This window comes from Chionomys nivalis, chromosome 3 (genome assembly GCF_950005125.1).
Source record: "Chionomys nivalis chromosome 3, mChiNiv1.1, whole genome shotgun sequence".
Lineage (NCBI taxonomy): Eukaryota > Metazoa > Chordata > Mammalia > Rodentia > Cricetidae > Chionomys > Chionomys nivalis.
This window is the reverse complement of record NC_080088.1, coordinates 77464748-77485311: the sequence shown is the minus strand read 5'-3', so window position 1 is coordinate 77485311 and position 20564 is coordinate 77464748. Positions and strand designations below refer to the sequence as shown.

Genomic DNA, 20564 nt, shown 5'->3' with positions numbered 1-20564 from the left:
ATGCTGTAAGTATATTTTAACTGAAAAATTTAAAAGCAATGCACACTGAGCGTTTTCAAGCACTTAGCAAGTGGTACGCACTCAATAACTGATTTAACTGTGCAGATACTGTCTTTGCAGAATTTAAGAGTAGAATGGATTTTGGCTTAGTTTCTCGGAAAAAAACTTTTATCCCAATGTGAGATCTTGAAGACCATATAATTTCTCAGGAAAAATTAACTTGCGAGCAGGGAGAAAAGTGAACTATTTACCTGAATCTCCTCTGTCACTGCCTTGAACTGGGGAACACGCTCCGTCATGTTCTTAACCAGCTCCACCGCATTATCAAAGCCTTTGACGTACTCTCCGTACATCTTCAGGAACGGAGCCAACTTCTGCAGGATGTCTCCAATTCTGGGAGTAGTTTCCCTATATTAAATATAGAAAGGTCATTAAAGATTCTTATAGAATGAGAAAATCAGTAGGCCTGCAGAGAGAGCAGGCACTCTGTATGAGCTATTCTAACACTAGCAAGAACACATCTTTCAGAGGGGAACTTAGGAATCGCAGAAAAAGGGAACTCTTAGAGTTGCTGATCACGCCTGGTCCTGTCTTCACTAGTTAGGGTACCGTTAGAGAACAGATGCAAACGCCTATTCCAAGAAACCCAAGAATACAGTCCAGTTTCTATATGAAGATCTGGCACTATGCTAACTGTGATATTAGCAGCGCGTGATGTGTCTGTTCTACTGTAAAGGCTGAAAGCAGCACGTGCACGTCTCCGGTCCAGTACTCCTGATTCTTACCACTCCTGCATCCGCTTCTCCAGCTCCGGCAACAGAAATTTACTGTGGAAGGCATTTATTGACGAAATGTTAGAAAAGATTTTATTCACCGTCTCTGCAGGAAATGAGCCTCGGTTCGCTTCTTCTAACAGTTTGCAATAAAATACCTGAATAAAAGATAAAGCAAATGCTATTTAGATTTCTTGGTTATCTGACTTTCACTGTGGCAGATCTGCACTGGGCTCAAAATGACACCTCGTTGAATAAATGGGGAAGTTGGTGGCTTAAGAAATCAATCACTCCTTGAAAGGTAGGAGGAAATGCATATTTTGATTTTGAAGAATTTTAAATGTGAATTAGGGAGATTTATTTCTAACTAAAACTGTGCCCCCACCTATGTGTTATTTATTTAACTTTTCCTAGAGGATGATGGTAAGGTCCATAGTTAATAGAACTTTTCTGTGCCAGAGAATTTCCAACTGACAGGGATCGATGGCTGTAATTAAGGGATGTGAAAAAATTATGTGTACAGTGTGATAGCATTCCCTTACCATGACTGGATGACATCTATAGCAACTATACATTGCTCTGACTGTGTGTGATGGTGGTAATTGTCAATTTGGCAGGCCCTGGGCATGTCTGTGGGCAGTCATCTTGATTCCATTAACTGAGATGGGAAACCTGCCCATGTGGGTGGTGGCAATCCCTGGCTGGGGTCTTGGAATCAGTGGGGAGAGGTGCTGAGCAGCACAGCATACTAGCTGCTCTCTGCTTCTAGACTACGACACAATGTGACCCGTTTTATCAAGCTCTGGTCCTCTTGGCCTTCCCTGTCTGATGGGCTGTGCCCTGGCCTTGAACTGTGAGTGAAAAGGAACTCTTTCCTCCTCAGTTTGTTTCTGTCAGGGTTGTAGCACAGCACCAGAAAGGTAACTAAGGTGTGGTGGTTGCTGACGTCGCTCACTTCCTGCTAATACACTATGTATCTTGAGGGGGTGGATAGGGAACTTAATTCCCATAGTAGAAGCGGTGTTTAGTATCTGGACAATGTGAGAACAAAAACAACAACAACCACCTGTTAGTTCTCATATTTTAATCTGTTTTTAAATAGATAATAATACACGGTAACTTGAACACTCATCTGTGTGCTCAGGGATTTCCTGTACACTGTAACATGTACCTGGGAGATAACCGACAAAACAAAGGGTCTTCAACTTTTAGCTACACTCTGCTAGGGCTACAGTACGCCTTAACTGCCATTTTGTTAAACCAGGCAGAACAAAGTCTGTTCCTTCATGATGTCCAAATGATTATTAATTTTCTTTATTACTGGGAGGCAAAACATACTACAAAATTATCTCCTTATAGACTAGCAGATGGGGTACCATATAATTAACAGATTCAGGCATCTAAAACATTGGCAAAAGTAGTCAAATTAAGTTGACATTAAAGAGAAATAACAACTTGCCTAGAAGAAAAGACCTCTTTTCACCATGGAATGCTTACTCGTTCCGAGACTGCATTCCCATACGGAAGAAAAGCCATCTTAAAGGCTCAGATGCCCCAGGCCTGATTCCGTCTCACAGGGAAGTTCATTGACACCAATAATCTGAAGTTACCAATAATCTGAACTACAACTTCCCTGTTGCACAGAATACAAATGTAAAGTGGTTTCACAAAATCCAAACAATGGTTGACCCTGGAAGCCAGCGATAAGGTGTGTCGAGGACCTTGTGTTCCCACGACATTCCAGTTTACCAATGGCAAAAGGAGAACAAAACAACAAACCCTCAAACACGGCCACTTCCTCTCTTAGCAAGAGATGCCTGCCGTAGTGGGTGACCCACTCCTGTGGGACCACAGAGCATTCTGAAGCCAGCCTGATGCATTTAGGAACTTTCTAAGTGTACGGAAGAAACCACGCTCGAGGCTGTAGATAATTAAAGTACAAACTGTGGTACAGCAGACCCCGTATGCAACCAATATGACTGGATGACCAGCCAGCTTCCACACGAGGCTGGACAGTGGGCTTCCAAAGCCTTGGCACGACACAGTGCCAAGACAGCTGCGCCACTGAAGGAACCCTTGAGTCTGCTTAAATTTCAGCAGTTAACATGGCCTCCCAAGAACACAATAAATGGTCAAGACAGAACCAAGTTTGACATTATGGAACACAGTCTCTGTGACTTGCATACAGAAACATCTTATGAGCTGCAAACATCTTTTAGTCAGCAAGTTTATCAGTGAGGCTGTGAACATTTCCTTAGAGCACATAGCTTTCACTACCCAAACCAGTCAGGACCGCACTGCAGTTCCTGAAATGTTTCCATTCCCAGGGCAAACTGTTACCTGATCTAAGAGGTTGAGTCGGCTGACGTACGCTCTTTCTGTAAGCAAAAGCTCACTGGCTATTTTGTGAAGTTTCTGCTCATTAGTCTCCTAAAAAAATCAAACAGATATTTTCACATAAGAAAAGGAAGCTAGACATTTTCCTTAAGTAACAAACACCTAATGAGAAAGCTCCATCAAAGCAGTGTTCCCGAATGTTTCAGGGATATCTGAGCACAAGCAGACGGGGTCATCTGATCTGAACGGAACTGTTGTGACATCTGTGCGTGGCAACACCACTGTCACCCTTTCCCTCAGAACCTTCTGTCTTCATTGGTGCCCAGCACCATACTTTCTTCTCTCTTACCTACTTCTTACATACAGCACCACACTGCCTTATTACTAAATATGATGTGGGAGTCACCTCTGTGTGCTGTGATTACCATTAACAAATAAGAAACTGCTTTGGACCTATAGCAAGGCAAAACTTAGGTAGGCAGGGAAAAATAAGCTGAATGCTGGGAGGAAGAAGGGAGGAGTCAGGGAGAAGCCATGGAGCAGCTAGAGACAGATGTGCTGGAACTTTGCTGGTAGGCCACGACCTCGTGGTGATACGCAGCTTAATGGAGATGGGTTAAATTAAGATGTAAGAGTTAGCCAATAAGAAGCTAGAGCTAATGGGCCAAACAGTGATTTAATTAATACAGTTTCTGTGTGATTATTTTGGGTCTAAGCTAGCTGGGCGGCTGGGAACCAACAAGCAGGCCTTCCTCCAACAACATTTTGCATTTAAAATATATTGTATGAACTATGGTGCTCATAAATATTAACAGAGAAACCAGTAAAATGCATTATTATGGGTCCAGTGTTAAAGTGTGACTATTGGTTTATCGCTGTCTTGATTCAGTTACGCCTCCTCTCACCTTTCTCAGACTTACGTTTTTTTCCTTTGAGACAGGGTCTCATTGTGTAGACCTGGCTGGCTTAGAACTAGCTTTGTAGATCACGCTGATCTTGACTCACAGAGATCCGCCTGCCTCTACTTCTCAAGTGCTGGGACTAAAGGTGTGTGCCATGGCGCCTAGCTCTCATGTTACCTTTAACTAAATCTAACTTTTACTGCTTCCTTCTTAAATAAATGTTATTTAACCTTTAAATTTATTTGGATAACCTTGCTAGTTTCATGATGATAGAAACTTTTTTTGGTTAGTTCTCTAACTCCTTTCATCAACTATAGTGCTTTACTGGAAATTCGAGCACTCAATAAAATATCGCTGATAAAATGAGTACTTATCTTACATATAACTACGGTTTTGCATTTACTATGACTTTGACAAGATGTCAGAGTTACATTTTTCAAGAACCTCTCCCTGATGATCAAACCCCAAAGTCTCCCATCCTGGTACCGCCCCTTATCAGCTATCTGGCTATGGTCCATGAAATTTAGACAACCAAGTCCTATGAAAACGCATACCTGAAAACATACAAACATTAAAAGGCTTGAACAAGTCAGATTTAGTAGTGTATTTTATATACCTATATGTATATGCATGTGTAATAACAATTAGTAAAAAAAGAGGCCATGAATTTGGAGAATGGGGAGGGGGCGTGTGGGAGGGCTTGGAGGGAGAAGCAATGGGAAGGAACAATGTAATTTCATTAGAATCTCAAATATAAAATAAAAATATAAAATTTTAAACATTAATTCTTTAAGTTTTCCAACTGTCACCCTGTTCTGTAACTCTCGTGTCAAGCTCAGGCCAACCAAGCGAGTCCATATCCTCTGAGTCCAGCACCTTTTGTCTGTAGCTTACCTTATGTATTGCTATGTGAGGACTCTCTCTAAAACTTTGTTTTTACACATATAAATCCACTTCAGAGGAAGAAATGAGACACATGATTCTTTATACCCAAAGAAATGCTGGGCAGTATTAACACAACACTTTAGAGACAGACCTACCAAGACACACTCTTCTAATGGTGAAACGCACCCTCTGGAGTTTGGGGAAATTCATGCAAGCGTGCCAACACCACCACATCAAAGTACAGGATTTCTCATGATGACTACTTTTGCACCTGCTGTAGAAACTCCTCTCCACTTCCGGGCTCTTCATCCAGCTCTGGAGACCACGTCTGCACGCTCCCAGAGCATCGCATGAAGTAGTCACCCTAACGGGGCCTTTGTTATTCTGCTTGTCACTTAGCTGGATGCCTTGGTGACAAATCCACATTATTTCTAGTGTCAGTAGTTCTTTTCATTCTGTCTAGTAGAGATGATGATGATGTATCTTTTCAATTTACATTTTTTCTATGGTTTACATGTAGATCGGCCAATAGTTTTTTTTTTACTTCTTTCCATGTGTATGTAGTATGTGTGTGTACGTGTATAAACTCGTGTGGAAAGGCCTGAGGTTGGTACTGAGAATCTTTCTCAATCCATCTCCCAATCAAACAGTACATCCACAGGGCTAGCCTGTCCATCCAGCTTGCTCCAGGGATCCAGAATCTGTCTCCCTGAATCTGGGATTATAGGTGGTCACCACATCCACTCATGGGTTCTGGGGAATCTGAACTCTAGCCCTCTGCTTGTTTAGCAAGTGCTGAGCCATTTTCCTAGCCCCTATTTAAAAAATAATTCAGCAGATTTATTTTGCTAAAATAAAGTATTTCTCATGGGTCATAAAACACGCCGACAGGTTACAGTGTTTATTATTGACATGCAATGAGGTTGTCACTGAGGTCACAGATCTCTGGGGTCTTGAATAGGATGCTTAGCAGAAACAATGTTTTGCTGACTGCAAAGTACCTGAGCTGAACTTTACCAAGTATGAACACATGTCATACTCGGCAGAGCCCGTGGGGTGGCAGCAGTACTCAGTGAAGCCTGTACTCACCTCGCCCAGACCGTCTTCCTCATCAGGCTCACTGGCAAGGTTAATCACTTAGATTTGCGTTCTCAGAACAAGCAGTAGGTATCTTATGGTACAGGTGAGGGTTAGACTAACGGAGCGTTGGTTTAGGTTCCTCCACATATTAACAACATCTAAAGAGAGCCTTTAATATTTAATCGCCGACTTTGAGTTATGCGCTAAACATGGTCATATCTTTCGTAATTTGATTTGTTTGTGTTTTTCTCAGATGGTCTCTCTATGCAGTCTGGCTGTCCTAAACTTGCCACGTATATATCAGGGTGGCTGCGAACTCACATAAATCTGCCTGCCTCTGACTTCAGTGCTGGGATTAAAGACGTGTCAGTATGCCTCAGACTCTGAGTCATCTTTTTAGCTATAAAATAGGTACAATTTTTATTCTCGCCATGTACACGCAACAAAAATACTGAGCTGAAGATGGCTGGGTCACACAGTTAAAAAGTCATGACATCAATTCCAGTCACATGATGTAAGCAAAGAACACAGGTACAAATTGTCTGCTAACAAAACCTGCTCTAACACAGAATGTTGTAGCTATGGTGCATTTTAATATATATTTTATTTTTCCCCAAAGAAATTCCAGCTGACACAGACTTTTTAAAAGCATTTTAATAATCATCAGGTATATAAATCTATAAATTTTAATTGAAAAAATAGTTTCCAATTTAAACGATTGTTTTCTAAAACACACCTATTGGTAGATTTACGAAGAAATGTTATATCTACCCAGATGGGGCTCTGTGATATTTATCATATATTATGACAGATCTAAGAAAATTTTCCTATGTGTTTCCAAGGCAGATTACAAATAACCACCCTCCACACCTCTGACCTGGAGCTGGCGATGCCCAAGAGTAGACCCAATGAGCCTCTTCATTTAGAAGGTGTCCTGTGTTGTCCATACCAGCAAAGAAAGAACGCCAGCGAGAACTTGAAGAGAATGGCATAACTTTCCTTCCCGTCTGTTAGCAACTGTGCCTACTCAATGGTACCTCCCGACCAAGTGGAAGATCCCAGCTTGGAGAATATCTATGCAGCTGAATACAGGCTTCCCACAAGCCAAAGCTACCTGAGAGGGCAGGCTTGACCTCCTGTCTGGTACCCGCCTTACACATCTGTCTTTAATTTTTGTGACGTTCCATATGGGAAACCAGTGACCAGAAGCATTTCCTTCCCTTAGTTCTGGGAACCACGCAAGTAAATCAATCTTGAGGAAGGAGGGCATCTTGTGAATTCGTTTATAGCAGGTGGCCAGAAGCCCAGGTTGAGTTTATGGTTTGCAATTTAAGTGAAGCATGTGGGTCTTGGAGACTGGGCCCTCAACAGGAACCTTAGAGCTAGTGTCTGAAGCAACTAAATTAAAGGTCACAGCAGTTTTCCACGCTGCTGACTGCTGCTCCCTGCTTGGAAGCATTTGGGGATTACAGACGTGACCTGTGTTCTGTGAGTATGGGAGAAACTGATGTTAATCTGAGTTGATGCTTCCTTTTATGTCACCGGGCTTAATTAAATTTATGTGTAAATAAGGAAGTGGCTATATGTTATCTTATTTTTTTTTGTGGTACTTTTGATGGAACTCTCAAGCATACTGGGCAAGTAATTTTACTGAGCCACATCTCCAGACTGAAATAGGTTTAGTTTCATTGACATATTGAGTCTAGCCTGATTTTTTTAAACATAGGATATTTAAATAAGTAGCTACAGTTTGTTAACATTTGCGAATTCAGAATTATCTGAGCTCTTTCTTCCTTGCCCTTAACCTTTCACTGAAAAACCCTCTGTACTGTGAGCCTTGGAAACAATAACGGCTACCTAACACTGATTCAATAAACAACCCAATTTCCTCCTAGAGGAACAGGCTTGCCATTTCAGGATAACTAACAAATTATTACGAGTCTAAATAATTTTAAAATACAGTAAATTATATGAAGAAGCTCCCTATATTACCTCTCCTGAAGGTAAAAGGATTTTATTTCTTTAAACATTTCTTTATATAATTGTGACTGTGTGTGCATTTGCGTGTGATTAGATATGTGTGTCTGTGCATACTAACACAGAAGTCACATGACTGTTCAAGGATCCTTGCCCATTTTCCACCTATGCCGTTGAGGCAGAGTCTCTTCCTGAACACAGGACTCTTATTTTCTTAGGCTGAGAGCCAGCAAGAGCCATTGATCCCCTGTCTCCGTCCCCACTCAGAGCTGGGGCCATAGCCTTGCATGGGGAGCTGGACCTTTTCGTGGGCACTGAGATCTAAACTCTGGTCCACTCTAGATTACTGGGCTCTTTCCAGTTTAGTCAATTCCTTATACACTAAACTGCTGGGCTGCCTCTCCAGTCCATCTGATTAAAAAACAAAAAACAAAAAACAAAAAAACCCCAAAGCCCCAAATCCCTTTTCAGCCTACTTCGGAGGATCTTGACTGTCGTCCTAGCATTTATCTGGGAAGATCAGTGAGCTTCCAGGCAGTCCAGGCTAGAGAGAGCCTCTGCTTGGGAAAACCAGCCTCCTTACAGCAGCACAGCAATCTCAACAAACCAGAACAAAAACACCACCATCGACCGGCAGGCAGGCCTAGGCGGCGGAAGCAACGGCGCGCAGGCAGGCCCGGGCAGCGGAGGCACCAGCACGCAGGCAAGTCCTGGCGGCAGAGGCACCGGCGTGCAGGCAGGCCCGGGTGGAGGCACCGGCAGTCAGGCCCGGCAGGCAGGCCTAGGCAGCGGAAGCACCGGCGCACAGACAGGTCCGGGCGGCGGAGGCACCAGCACGCAGGCAAGTCCGGGCGGCAGAGGCACCGGCGTGCAGGCAGGCCCGGGTGGCGGAGGCAGCGACAGTCAGGCCCGGCAGGCAGGCCTAGGCGGCGGAAGCACCGGCGCACAGACAGTTCCGGGCGGCGGAGGCACCGGCAGGCAGGCCCGGGCGGCGGAGGCACTGGATACAGGATAGTGCGGGCAAGAAACAGTGAAGCCTGCACTGAGAACAGATTGCCCCGCTACAATTAAATCAAACCCAATAGATAGCATCGGTAAGAGGAGATGGGCAGACGCCAAGGCAAGAATTCACCCAACAATCTGAAAAACAACATGAAAACACCAGAACCCAATGATCTTACAACACAAGGACTTGAACACCCTATCACAGGAGAAGAGGAAAAAACTGACTTTTTGAAAGCAATAGAGTCCCTTAAACAACATGTAAAAAACGCCCTCATAGAAATGGATGAGAAGTATAACAAAAAGTTTGAAGAAATGAGTAAATACGTAAATGATACCCTGGGAAGCCAAGAAAAAACGATCAAACAGGTAATGGAAACAGTCCAAGAATTGAAAACTGAAATGGAAGCAAGGAAGAAAACACAAACTGAGGACCAGCTGGATATGGCAAATATAGGTCAACGAGCAGAGACTACAGAAACAAGCATAATCAATAGAATACAAGAGATAGAAGAAAGAATCTCAGATTCTGAAGACAACATAGAGAAAATAAACGGACTGATCAAAGAAAACACCAAAACCAACAAATTCTCATCACAAAACATTCAGGAAATATGGGACACAATAAAAAGACCAAACCTAAGAATAATAGGGATAGAAGAAGGAGAAGAGGCACAGCTCAAAGGTCCAGAAAACATTTTTAACAAAATTATGGAAGAAAACTTCCCCAACATAAAAAAAGATATTCCTTTGAATATTCAAGAAGCATACAGAACACCAAACAGACTGGATCAAAAAAAAAGTCCCCTCGCCATATAATAATCAAAACACAAAATATACAGATTAAAGAAAGAATATTAAGAGCTGCAAAGGAAAAAGGCCAAGTAACTTATAAAGGTAAACCGATCAGACTTACACCTGACTTCTCTATGGAAACCATGAAAGCCAGAAGGTCCTGGATAGAGGTACTACAGAAACTAAGAGACCATGGATGCAAACCCAAACTACTATACCCAGCCAAGCTATCGTTCACTATCAATGGAGAAAACAAGACATTCCAGGATAAGAACAAATTTAAACAATACGTTGCCACAAATCCAGCCCTACAGAAAGTAATAGAAGGAAAATCACAACCCAAGGAATCCAACATTGCCAACACTGCCTACAATAACCCAGGCATCTAGTGACCCTTCAACAACACAACTCAAAGAAGGGAGACACACAAACTCTTCTACCAAAAGCAGTAAGAATAACCGGAGTTAACAACCACTGGTCATTAATATCACTTAATATTAATGGTCTCAATTCACCAATAAAAAGGCACAGGCTAAGAGATTGGATACGAAAACAGGATCCAACAGTCTGCTGTTTGCAAGAAACTCATCTCAACCACAAAGACAGGCATCTACTCAGAGTAAAGGGTTGGGAAAAGGTTTTTCAAGCAAATGGTCCTAAGAAAAAAGCAGGTGTGGCCATACTAATTTCTAACAAAACTGACTTCAAACTAAAATCAATCAGAAGAGATCGACAGGGACACTTTATACTCATAACAGGAACGATTCAGCATGATGAAGTCTCAATCCTGAATATCTATGCCCCTAATATAAAAGCACCCACTTATGTAAAAGAAATATTGCTAAAACTCAAGGCAGACATCAAATCACACACACTAGTAGTAGGAGACTTTAACACACCTCTCTCACCAATGGACAGGTCAATCAGACAGAAAACTAATAGAGAATTAAGAGAATTGTTGGAGGTAATGAATCAAATGGACTTAACAGACATCTATAGAACACTCCACCCAAATAGGAAAGAATACACCTTCTTCTCTGCAGCTCATGGAACCTTCTCGAAAATTGACCACATACTTGGAAACAAAGGAAACCTCCACAGATACAAAAAAATATCAGTGTCCACCTGTGTCTTATCAGATCACCACGGATTAAAGTTAGAAGCCACCAACAAAGCTACCCCCAGAAAGCTGACAAACTCATGGAAACTGAACAGTCAACTACTGAACCACACCTGGGTCAAGGAAGAAATTAAGAAAGAAATTAAAGTCTTCCTTGAATTTAATGAAAACAAAGAGACAACATACTCAAACCTATGGGACACGATGAAAGCAGTGCTAAGAGGAAAGTTCATAGCACTAAGTGCCCACTTAAAGAAAACGGAGAAAGCATACATTGGGGACTTAACAGCACACCTGAAAGCTCTAGAAAAAAAAGAAGCAGACGCGCCCAGGAGGAGTAGAAGACTGGAAATAATCAAACTGAGGGCAGAAATCAACAAAATAGAAACACAGAAAACAGTCCAAAGAATCAATGAAACAAACAGTTGGTTCTTGGAGAAAATCAACAAGATTGACAAACCCCTATCCAAACTAATTAAACGACAGAGAGAGAACACGCAAATAAATAAGATCAGAAATGAAAAGGGGGACATAACCACAGACACAGAGGAAATTCAGAGAATCATTAGATCTTACTACAAAAGCCTGTATGCCACAAAACTGGAAAATGCAAAAGAAATGGACACTTTTTTAGATAAGTACCATATACCAAACCTAAACCAAGACCAGGTGAACGATCTAAATAGACCTGTTAGTCGCGAAGAATTAGAAACAGTTATCAAAAATCTCCCTTCCAAAAAAAGCCCAGGGCCAGATGGTTTCAATGCAGAATTCTACCAGAACTTCCAAGAAGAGCTAATACCTATACTTCTTAATGTATTTCACAATATAGAAACAGAAGAGTCATTGCCAAATTCCTTTTATGAAGCTACAGTTACCCTGATACCAAAACCACACAAAGACCCAACCAAGAAAGAGAATTACAGGCCTATCTCACTCATGAACATCGACGCAAAAATTCTCAATAAAATACTGGCAAACCGAATCCAAGAACACATTAGAAAAGTTATCCATTATGATCAAGTAGGCTTCATTCCAGAGATGCAGGGCTGGTTCAACATACGCAAATCTATCAATGTAATCAACCATATAAATAAACTGAAAGAAAAAAACCATATGATCATTTCATTAGATGCTGAAAAAGCATTCGACAAAATTCAACATTCCTTTATGATAAAGGTCTTGGAGAGATTAGGGATACAAGGGGCATACCTAAATATAATAAAAGCTATTTACAGCAAGCCGACAGCTAACATTAAATTAAATGGAGAAAAACTCAAAGCCATCCCACTAAAATCAGGAACACGACAAGGATGTCCACTCTCTCCATACCTCTTCAATATAGTGCTTGAAGTTCTAGCAATAGCAATAAGACAACATAAGGGGATCAAGGGGATCCATATTGGAAAGGAAGAAGTTAAGCTTTCATTATTTGCAGATGATATGATAGTATACATAACCGACCCCAAAAACTCTACCAAAGAACTCCTACAGCTGATAAACACCTTTGGTAATGTGGCAGGATACAAAATCAACTCCAAAAAATCAGTTGCCTTCCTATACACTAAGGATAAGGAAGCAGAGAGGGAAATCAGAGAAGCATCACCTTTCACGATAGCCACAAATAGCATAAAATACCTTGGGGTAACTCTGACCAAGGAAGTGAAAGATCTATTTGGCAAGAACTTTAAGTCTTTGAAGAAAGAAATTGAAGAGGACACCAGAAAATGGAAGGACCTCCCTTGCTCTTGGATTGGGAGGATCAACATAGTAAAAATGGCAATTCTACCAAAAGCAATCTATAGATTCAATGCAATCCCCATCAAAATCCCATCAAAATTCTTCACAGATCTGGAGAAGACAATAATCAACTTTATATGGAAAAACAAAAAACCCAGGATAGCCAAAACAATCTTATACAATAAAGGATTGTCTGGAGGCATTACCATCCCTGACTTCAAACTCTATTACAGAGCTACAGTACTGAAAACGGCTTGGTACTGGCATAAAAACAGAGAAGTCGACCAATGGAATAGAATAGAAGACCCTGACTTTAGCCCACAAACCTATGAACACCTGATTTTCGATAAAGGAGCTAAAAGTATACAATGGAAAAAAGAGAGCATCTTCAACAAATTGTGCTGGCAAAACTGGAAGTCAATCTGTAGAAGAATGAAAATAGATCCATATATATCACCATGCACAAAACTCAAGTCCAAATGGATTAAAGACCTCAATATCAGTCCAAACACACTGAACCTGATAGAAGAGAAAGTGGGAAGTACTCTACAACACATGGGCACAGGAGAACACTTCCTACGTATAACCCCAGCAGCACAAACACTAAGGACATCATTGAATAAATGGGACCTCCTGAGACTGAGAAGCTTCTGTAAAGCAAAGGACACGGTCACTAAGACAGAAAGGCAACCCACTGACTGGGAGAAGATCTTCACCAACCCCGCAACTGACAAAGGTCTGATATCCAAAATATACAAAGAACTCAAGAAATTAGACCGTAAAAGGTTAATCAATCCAATTATAAAATGGGGCACTGAGCTGAACAGAGACTTTTCAACAGAAGAAGTTCAAATGGCCAAAAGTCACTTAAGATCATGCTCAACTTCCTTAGCAATCAGGGAAATGCAAATCAAGACAACATTAAGATACCATCTTACACCGGTCAGAATGGCTAAAATCAAAAACACCAATGATAGCCTCTGCTGGAGAGGTTGTGGAGAAAGAGGCACTCTCATCCATTGCTGGTGGGAATGCAAACTTGTGCAACCACTTTGGAAAGCAGTGTGGCGGTTTTTCAGGAAAGTCGGGTTCAACCTACCTCTTGACCCAGCAATACCACTATTGGGAATATACCCAAGAGATGCCCAAACATACAACAAAAGTATATGCTCAACTATGTTCATAGCAGCATTGTTTGTAATTGCCAGAACCTGGAAACAACCTAGATGTCCTTCAATGGAAGAATGGATGAAGAAAGTATGGAATATATACATATTAGAGTACTATTCAGCAGTAAAAAACAATGACTTCTTGAATTTTGCATACAAATGGACGGAAATTGAAAACACTATCCTGAGTGAGGTAAGCCAGACCCAAAAAGAGGAACATGGGATGTACTCACTCATATTTGGTTTCTAGCCATAAATAAAGGACATTGAGACTATAATTCGTGACTCTAGAGAAGCTAAATAAGAAGGTGAACCCAAAGAAAAACATATAAGCATCCCCCTGAATATTAACCTTCATCAGGCGATGAAAGAAGACAGAGACAGAGACCAACATTGGAGCACTGGACTGAAGTCTCACGATCCAAAGGAGGAGCAGAAGGAGAGTGAGCACGAGCAAGGAACTCAGGACGGCGAGGGGTGCACCCACACACTGAGGCAATGGGGATGATCTATCGGGAACTCACCAAGGCCAGCTGGCCGGGGACTGAAAAAGCATGGGACAAAACCGGTCTCGCTGAACATAATGGACAATGAGGACTACTGAGAACTGAAGAACAATGGCAATGGGTTCTTGATCCTATTGCATGTAATGGCTTTGTGGGAGCCCAGGTAGTTTGGATGCTCACCTTAATAGACCTGGATGGAGGTGGGTGGTCCTTGGACCTCCCACAGGGCAGAGAAACCTGCTTGCTCTTTGGGCTGAGGAGGAAGGAAGTCTTGATTGGGGGAGGGGGAGGGAACGGGAGGTGGTGGCGGGGAAGAGGCAGAAATCTTTAATAATTAAATTAATTAATTAATAAAAAAATCAGCAAGGAAAAAAAAAACACCACCATCTAAGTATCATGTGACTACACTCATATACTGAAAGTTGATTCTCCAAATAAAAATACATTCCAATGAAACCACCATAATAAAAAAAAGTTTCCCCTTTACAGTAATAGAATATGTATGTGAATTTCTTTCGGCCTACAATGCCATCTCAGCAATTTCCACATCCTTTCATGTACTTCTCTCTCCACGGTTAGTCCCCCGTTACTTGCTGCTACGGCTTTGCTTTGTTGCAATGGATAAGTGGTTGAAATTACGCTTCTTAGCTCTTCAGTATATGAGCTCTCGTGAGATTTCATTTTAAGCAGAAAAAACTCATTTTAAATCGTTGCTCACAAATTACACATTTGCTGCAGTTTGTCCCATCTCCCATATACTCATTTGGGCTTACTTAACACGTGTATGCAAAAGATTCATGTTAACCACCAGGCTTTCATGGGAACGAGTGAAATGATTCTCTGTTCTGGGGAATTTCTACCCACGTTGGCTGTTCATTATTTAAATTCCTCCACATCAAAAGAGGGGGTGGCTTTGTATAGACACATCTCAGAATTTCTTGAGGCCTGTTCTTTCATAAAAATTGGCATCGATGTAGGAAATAAACATTGTGTTCTCTAATTCAAGTGGTGCTTCAGCTTCAATGCATCATTTTAGTGCCTTCACAAATAACAGTCTTACACAGCTACGAAACCCATGACTGAACCTGTAAGATATCAACAATGGTATAACGGCGGCACTTTTCTGTGGGGTAGGCCACAATCTTCTAATTGGACTTAAGGGAGGATTCGTGGCTAGTGTTGTAAACAGGCCAAACACCCCGGCTGGTGACCCGAGAGGAGAACTCCCCGCTGCCATTTTCCCAAACAAACATAGTTTCTGACTGAATTCTGAACACCCATCTTTATACCCACAGATATAAACCCTCCCCATCATCAAAGATCCACATCTAGTCAAAATGCAGAGAAGAGGGGACTGCAGGGTGTCCACCCCCACCTGATGTGTCTGCAGTGAAACTCCGACGCCTAACGCTCAGGAACAAGTGTGGAAGAGTGGGTGGGAAGACAACGGAAGTAAGGTGCCCAGGACAATGCTGTTAGGTAGTGTTCCCTAGGCACGACAGAAAATACACCTATGGAATCTCAACAGTATGGTCACCTGAACAAGAACGCCACAATGACAACAGCAGTTGATGTGCCAACATGGACAAGGGAGATTCCGCATGGTCATACCCCTAGCTGCAGACCTACAGGTTGTCAGAGTATGCTTAGACAGGGAGAATTAGTTTCATCTTGGGATGAGCTCCCATATAGGTTGTACAATCCCTAGTGGTAAGCCTCTAGACCCATGCACAGAAGAGAAGAGCCACATAGCTCAGTAGGTGTGTATACAAGCATTTAAATACACATACATAGATGCTAGTGACAAGAATAATCAAAACAGACCATGGATTTTGGAGGGAATGATAAGGGGGGACAAGGGAAGACATGGGTAGGAATCATGTAAAATTCTTTTAAAAACCCACAAAATTAAAAATTTATTTTTATTTGTGATCCACCCTGTCTCCAAGATGAGGTATTCACTTTCCACAGAGGTATCCATACCTAGAAAATACCTCGAGTCTGTTCCTGAGTACCGGATCATGGTGCAGGCCTTCTTTCTGTTCTCTCAGACACATACAACTGATGCTTTCAAGACCCTATCTTCCTTTTTCCTGCACAAACCAGATCTTCTAGCACACCGTGACCTCAGCGGATCCTTCCAAATTTCTGCCTTATTTCAGTGTTCAGCTGAGCCCACGTTGGCCTATGCTCCCCCTGGCTCCTATCGCCAAGCTGTAGACCCTGACCAGCTCTCCATACCTGCATCTCAGGCCCTCAGCAAGGTTGGGGGGCTGCTGATGGGCTCTTCTCTCTGTGCCCAAATCCTTCAGAAGCACGGTCACAAGTTGTCATGACAGCTAACCATCTTACTTACTGCCCTCTGGCTCCTCTTTAACATACCCAATGGGGCCCCCATGGGACACCTTTCACCTCGATAAAGCAAGGCCCAACCTTAGAGCCAGCCACCTTTATGCCGTGGTCCGTCAGTACTCAGTTATATACCTTGTCACAGACGTCTGCTAATAGCACTGAATTTATCCTCACTTACTGTCTTAGTCACTGTTCTGTCCTGTGAAGAGACACTGTGACCAAGGCAACTCTTAAAAAAAGAAAGCATTTAATTGAGGGCTTACTTTATAGTTTTAGAGGGTTAGTTCCTGATCATCATATCATCATAACAGGAATAGACAGGCATGGCGGTAGAGCAGTAGCTGAGAGCTTTATATCCTGACTATATATATATGTGTATACACACACACACACACATATATATATCTCCTGACATACATATATATCTCCTGATCAGAGAGACATTGGGTTTTTGGAACCCCAAGCCCCACCCCATGACATCTCCTCCAACAAGACCTCATCTCCTAATAATTCTAGTCCCTGGCCACTAAGCACTCAAATATATACTTTCAAATAAATTCAAGCCTATGGGGTCATTCTCATTCAAACTGTCAGAGTTTGTGTTCTAAATCTCAGTCATATCTTCGTCCTTCCCTTTCTTCTTCTTCAGCTCATGATAAGGCAGGTGAGGCCCACTGCATGTCTAGGAAGATGACTCAACAGATAAAATGCTTGCCATACAAGTTGAGAACTAGTGTTCAAATTCTCGCCCCAGAAACCACATAAAGCCATGGAAGTTCATGTGTATATGCAATTCCAGGGGCTCTGTGAGTTGGCAGACAGAGGCAGGGGAACGCTCAGAAGCCTGAGCAATAGGGCAAACAGTTTATAATTAATATAAATATAAGTTTATAATTAATATAATCAATATAGTAATATAAGCCTCTGTGCGTTTATTTGGGACTGAATGGCTGCAGGACCAGGTAGGACAAAAACTTCTGTCTACACTAGGTCAATCAGGTGTCTTAGGCAGGCAAGGTGGAATAAACGTAACATATCTTTACATAATTAAACAAATGCAGCATAAACAAAGTAACACACCTTTACACAGTTAAAGTAATATTCTGCAACATAAACAAATGTAGTACATCTTTGCCCAGTTAAAATAATATTCCACCACATTTGCCATTGCTTTTCATCTTCCCACTGCTGGTGGGCATTTGGGAAACATCCACCGAGAACAGGAGGGAACTCTGGCTACGATCCTCAGAGTTGATGTTTAGCCTGGCCCTGGCCAGCTAGCCAGGCATTCCTTCCCACCCTGCTGCACCATGGGTGGTCTGAAGCCTCCTACTCAGGTGAAGGAGACTTCCTTTCTGGGCAGAGAAGGGCTCTTCCTTCATCAAGGGTATACAGGCAGGTGTGCTACCCACTAGAACTTACAAACCAGCTCTCAGGAAAATGGCCATTAGGTTGAATATCTGTTTAAATGAGATCTATCTGAAATTCTTCATCCATTCATATAAAGACAGGGCAATTATTTTTTTAGTTGTGTGCATGATGAATTTTAAAATCTTCCATTATATCTTAAAAATTACATCACATTATAAAGTCCAAGAAGCACTGGATGATCTGAAGGTCACCAAGGAAATTTTATCACACATAACTACAGAGAATTACTAGGTTATCACGGAAAAGGGCTCTGTGATCATGCAGTTTATATCCTTTTGCTACACAGTTTTATTGGCTTGTCCAATCATGAGCCAGAAGGAACATTATTACTTCTTCTTTGTCCAAACTGCTTACTCCACAATATTCTACTAAAAAATTTAAAAAGAACTTTTTTTATTCCTAATTGTGCTAAAATACACAAAATAACAAAATTAACAAAATACACTATCCTTATACTATTGACATATTGCATTTTGAGATAATGAAACAATGTGGCAAGTCTCAGAGAAGAAGTGGGTAACACACTACCACCTGCTGATATTGGTGGTGTTTGGATCAACAGCTCACCCCACACCACACGTGCTATCCACTGACTCTCAGGGAAAGGCCCTGTGTTACTCTATGCTTCATTAGCTTTGAAAAAAAAAGGTTGCTTTGTCCTATTCTGCTGTATTTGTTCCTATCTTATTTCTAGATTCCTGTTTATATTCTAGTGAGAAACAGAAAGTAAGGGTATGAATTTGTCTGCGTGGAGAAAGAGGGATGATCTGAGAGAAACAGGAGGGGAAAGAATAATCAGAATATATTGTATGAAAAAATCTATTTCCAAGAAAGAAAAGAAAGAAAAAGAAAATTGCATTCTCTCTCTCAAGACAAGTAAAAGTCATCTAAGAATATGCAGCTACAACAGAGCAGAACACAATGTAGAAGTAGCTAGGAACCAACCGCAGAAGCCACCAGCAAAGTTCCTGGATAGGGGCTGCATCACAGCGATCCTTGAGGACGCCATCTCAACTGTGAAAGACAACGTGAGTCTGCTTGTCTCTTCCTGTCAACTGTGAAAGACAAGGTGTTTCTGCCTGTCTCTTCCTGTTAACTGTGAAAGACTGAGTGCATCTGCCCGTCTCTTCCTGTCAACTGTGAAAGACAAGGTATTCCTACCCGTCTCTTCCTGTCAGCTGTGATAGGCAAGGTGTTTCTGCCTGACTTTTCCTGTCAACTGTGAAAGACAAGGTGTTTCTGCCTGTCTCTTCCTGTCAACTGTGAAAGACAAGGTGTTTCTGCCCATCTCTTCCTGTCAACTGTGAAAGACAAGGTGTTTCTGCCTGTCTCCTCCTGTCACCATTTCTCATGTGCAGAAACACCAGGCTTTTCCTGCCGACTGATGAACAAGGAGAATCCCTTTGCTGTGCTGTGTTTCTTTGCTTTTCAGACAATGGTGTGAAGCATGAGTCACTTTCTCCCACCCAATTGCTTAGAATTATGACCTTCATTGACCACACTGACACTACTGTTCTAAATATAGCCACCAGTCAGTGCGTTAACATTTTAGAATTGGCCCTTTACTTAAGAGTGTCTGCTGATGCTAGGGTATATAAGCATAAATTTTCAGAAACAGATTTAAGATTTGGATTTTCTATTTGATGATGTTCCTACAATTGTCAAAGTTTTGATTTTATTTAGTATAATCAATGAGGGAGACTGAGGAAAAGAATTCTAGCTCATTTTCTGAGAAATACAGAGCATGTTAAAGACTAGGGAAATTCAGAATGAAACTTACATGACACCTTTGCTACAAGATATCCAAAGCATGGCATGAAAGCCATGTAATTAAAATCCCAAAGTAAGATACTGAAATAAACAATACCAAAACAAATCTATAGCTAGAATCATACAAAAATACCTATGAGTTAATGGATGAGCCAGAAGTAGTCTCAAGATTTTTGGTTCTGTTTGATCAATAATATTCTTTTTCACTCCTAAAAAAGATTTTCTTAAAAGTCTGATAAAATGCAGCTAGCAAGATTTCCTATCTGATGTGAGCTCGGCTCCACTGTGTCACCCCAGAGCTATTTATTGCGCACACACGGAAGCAGTCAGAGGGCGACACGTGAGGCTGTGCTTCACTGTGAGGGATCCGTCTCAGATCACTCTCGTCTCCTGGCACTGGGCCACTTTCCTACAGTCCCACCCTTGTCTAGGGTGATACCCCTGGCTGTGGTAGCTAGTATTTCCTGCATTTTCCTATTTAGGCTTGTGGTTTTTACATCACAGAAACAATACTGGTCTATAGCACTGAAATCTAGAGTCACAAAGAACATCTGTCTCCCCAGTGGAAACAACGTGGTTGCTGTGGTTTGTCTACAATACGACCATGCTTTTAGAAATCACAACAGAACGACCAGAAGAAGCCACACAGGAAGAAAAAGGGAAACACTTCTACCCCGTAGCTCCCAGAGCTTGCAAATGGTTCATCTGCTGGTGTGGATAACCCA

At 41.8% G+C, this 20564-nt stretch overlaps 1 protein-coding gene across 4 annotated transcripts in view; it reads right to left on the bottom strand.

Moving 5' to 3' along the window:
• Positions 1-20564, bottom strand: part of Fgd4 (FYVE, RhoGEF and PH domain containing 4) — a 157799-nt gene that overhangs the window by 36100 nt on the left and 101135 nt on the right. For all 4 annotated transcript variants that reach the window (XM_057763925.1, XM_057763926.1, XM_057763928.1 and 1 more), the window contains exons 5-7: positions 3114-3203; positions 786-931; positions 252-408 (exon numbers count right to left, since the gene is read on the bottom strand). In XM_057763925.1, coding sequence (XP_057619908.1) covers positions 252-408; positions 786-931; positions 3114-3203 — 393 coding nt within the window. The remainder of the gene's footprint in view (positions 1-251; positions 409-785; positions 932-3113; positions 3204-20564) is intronic.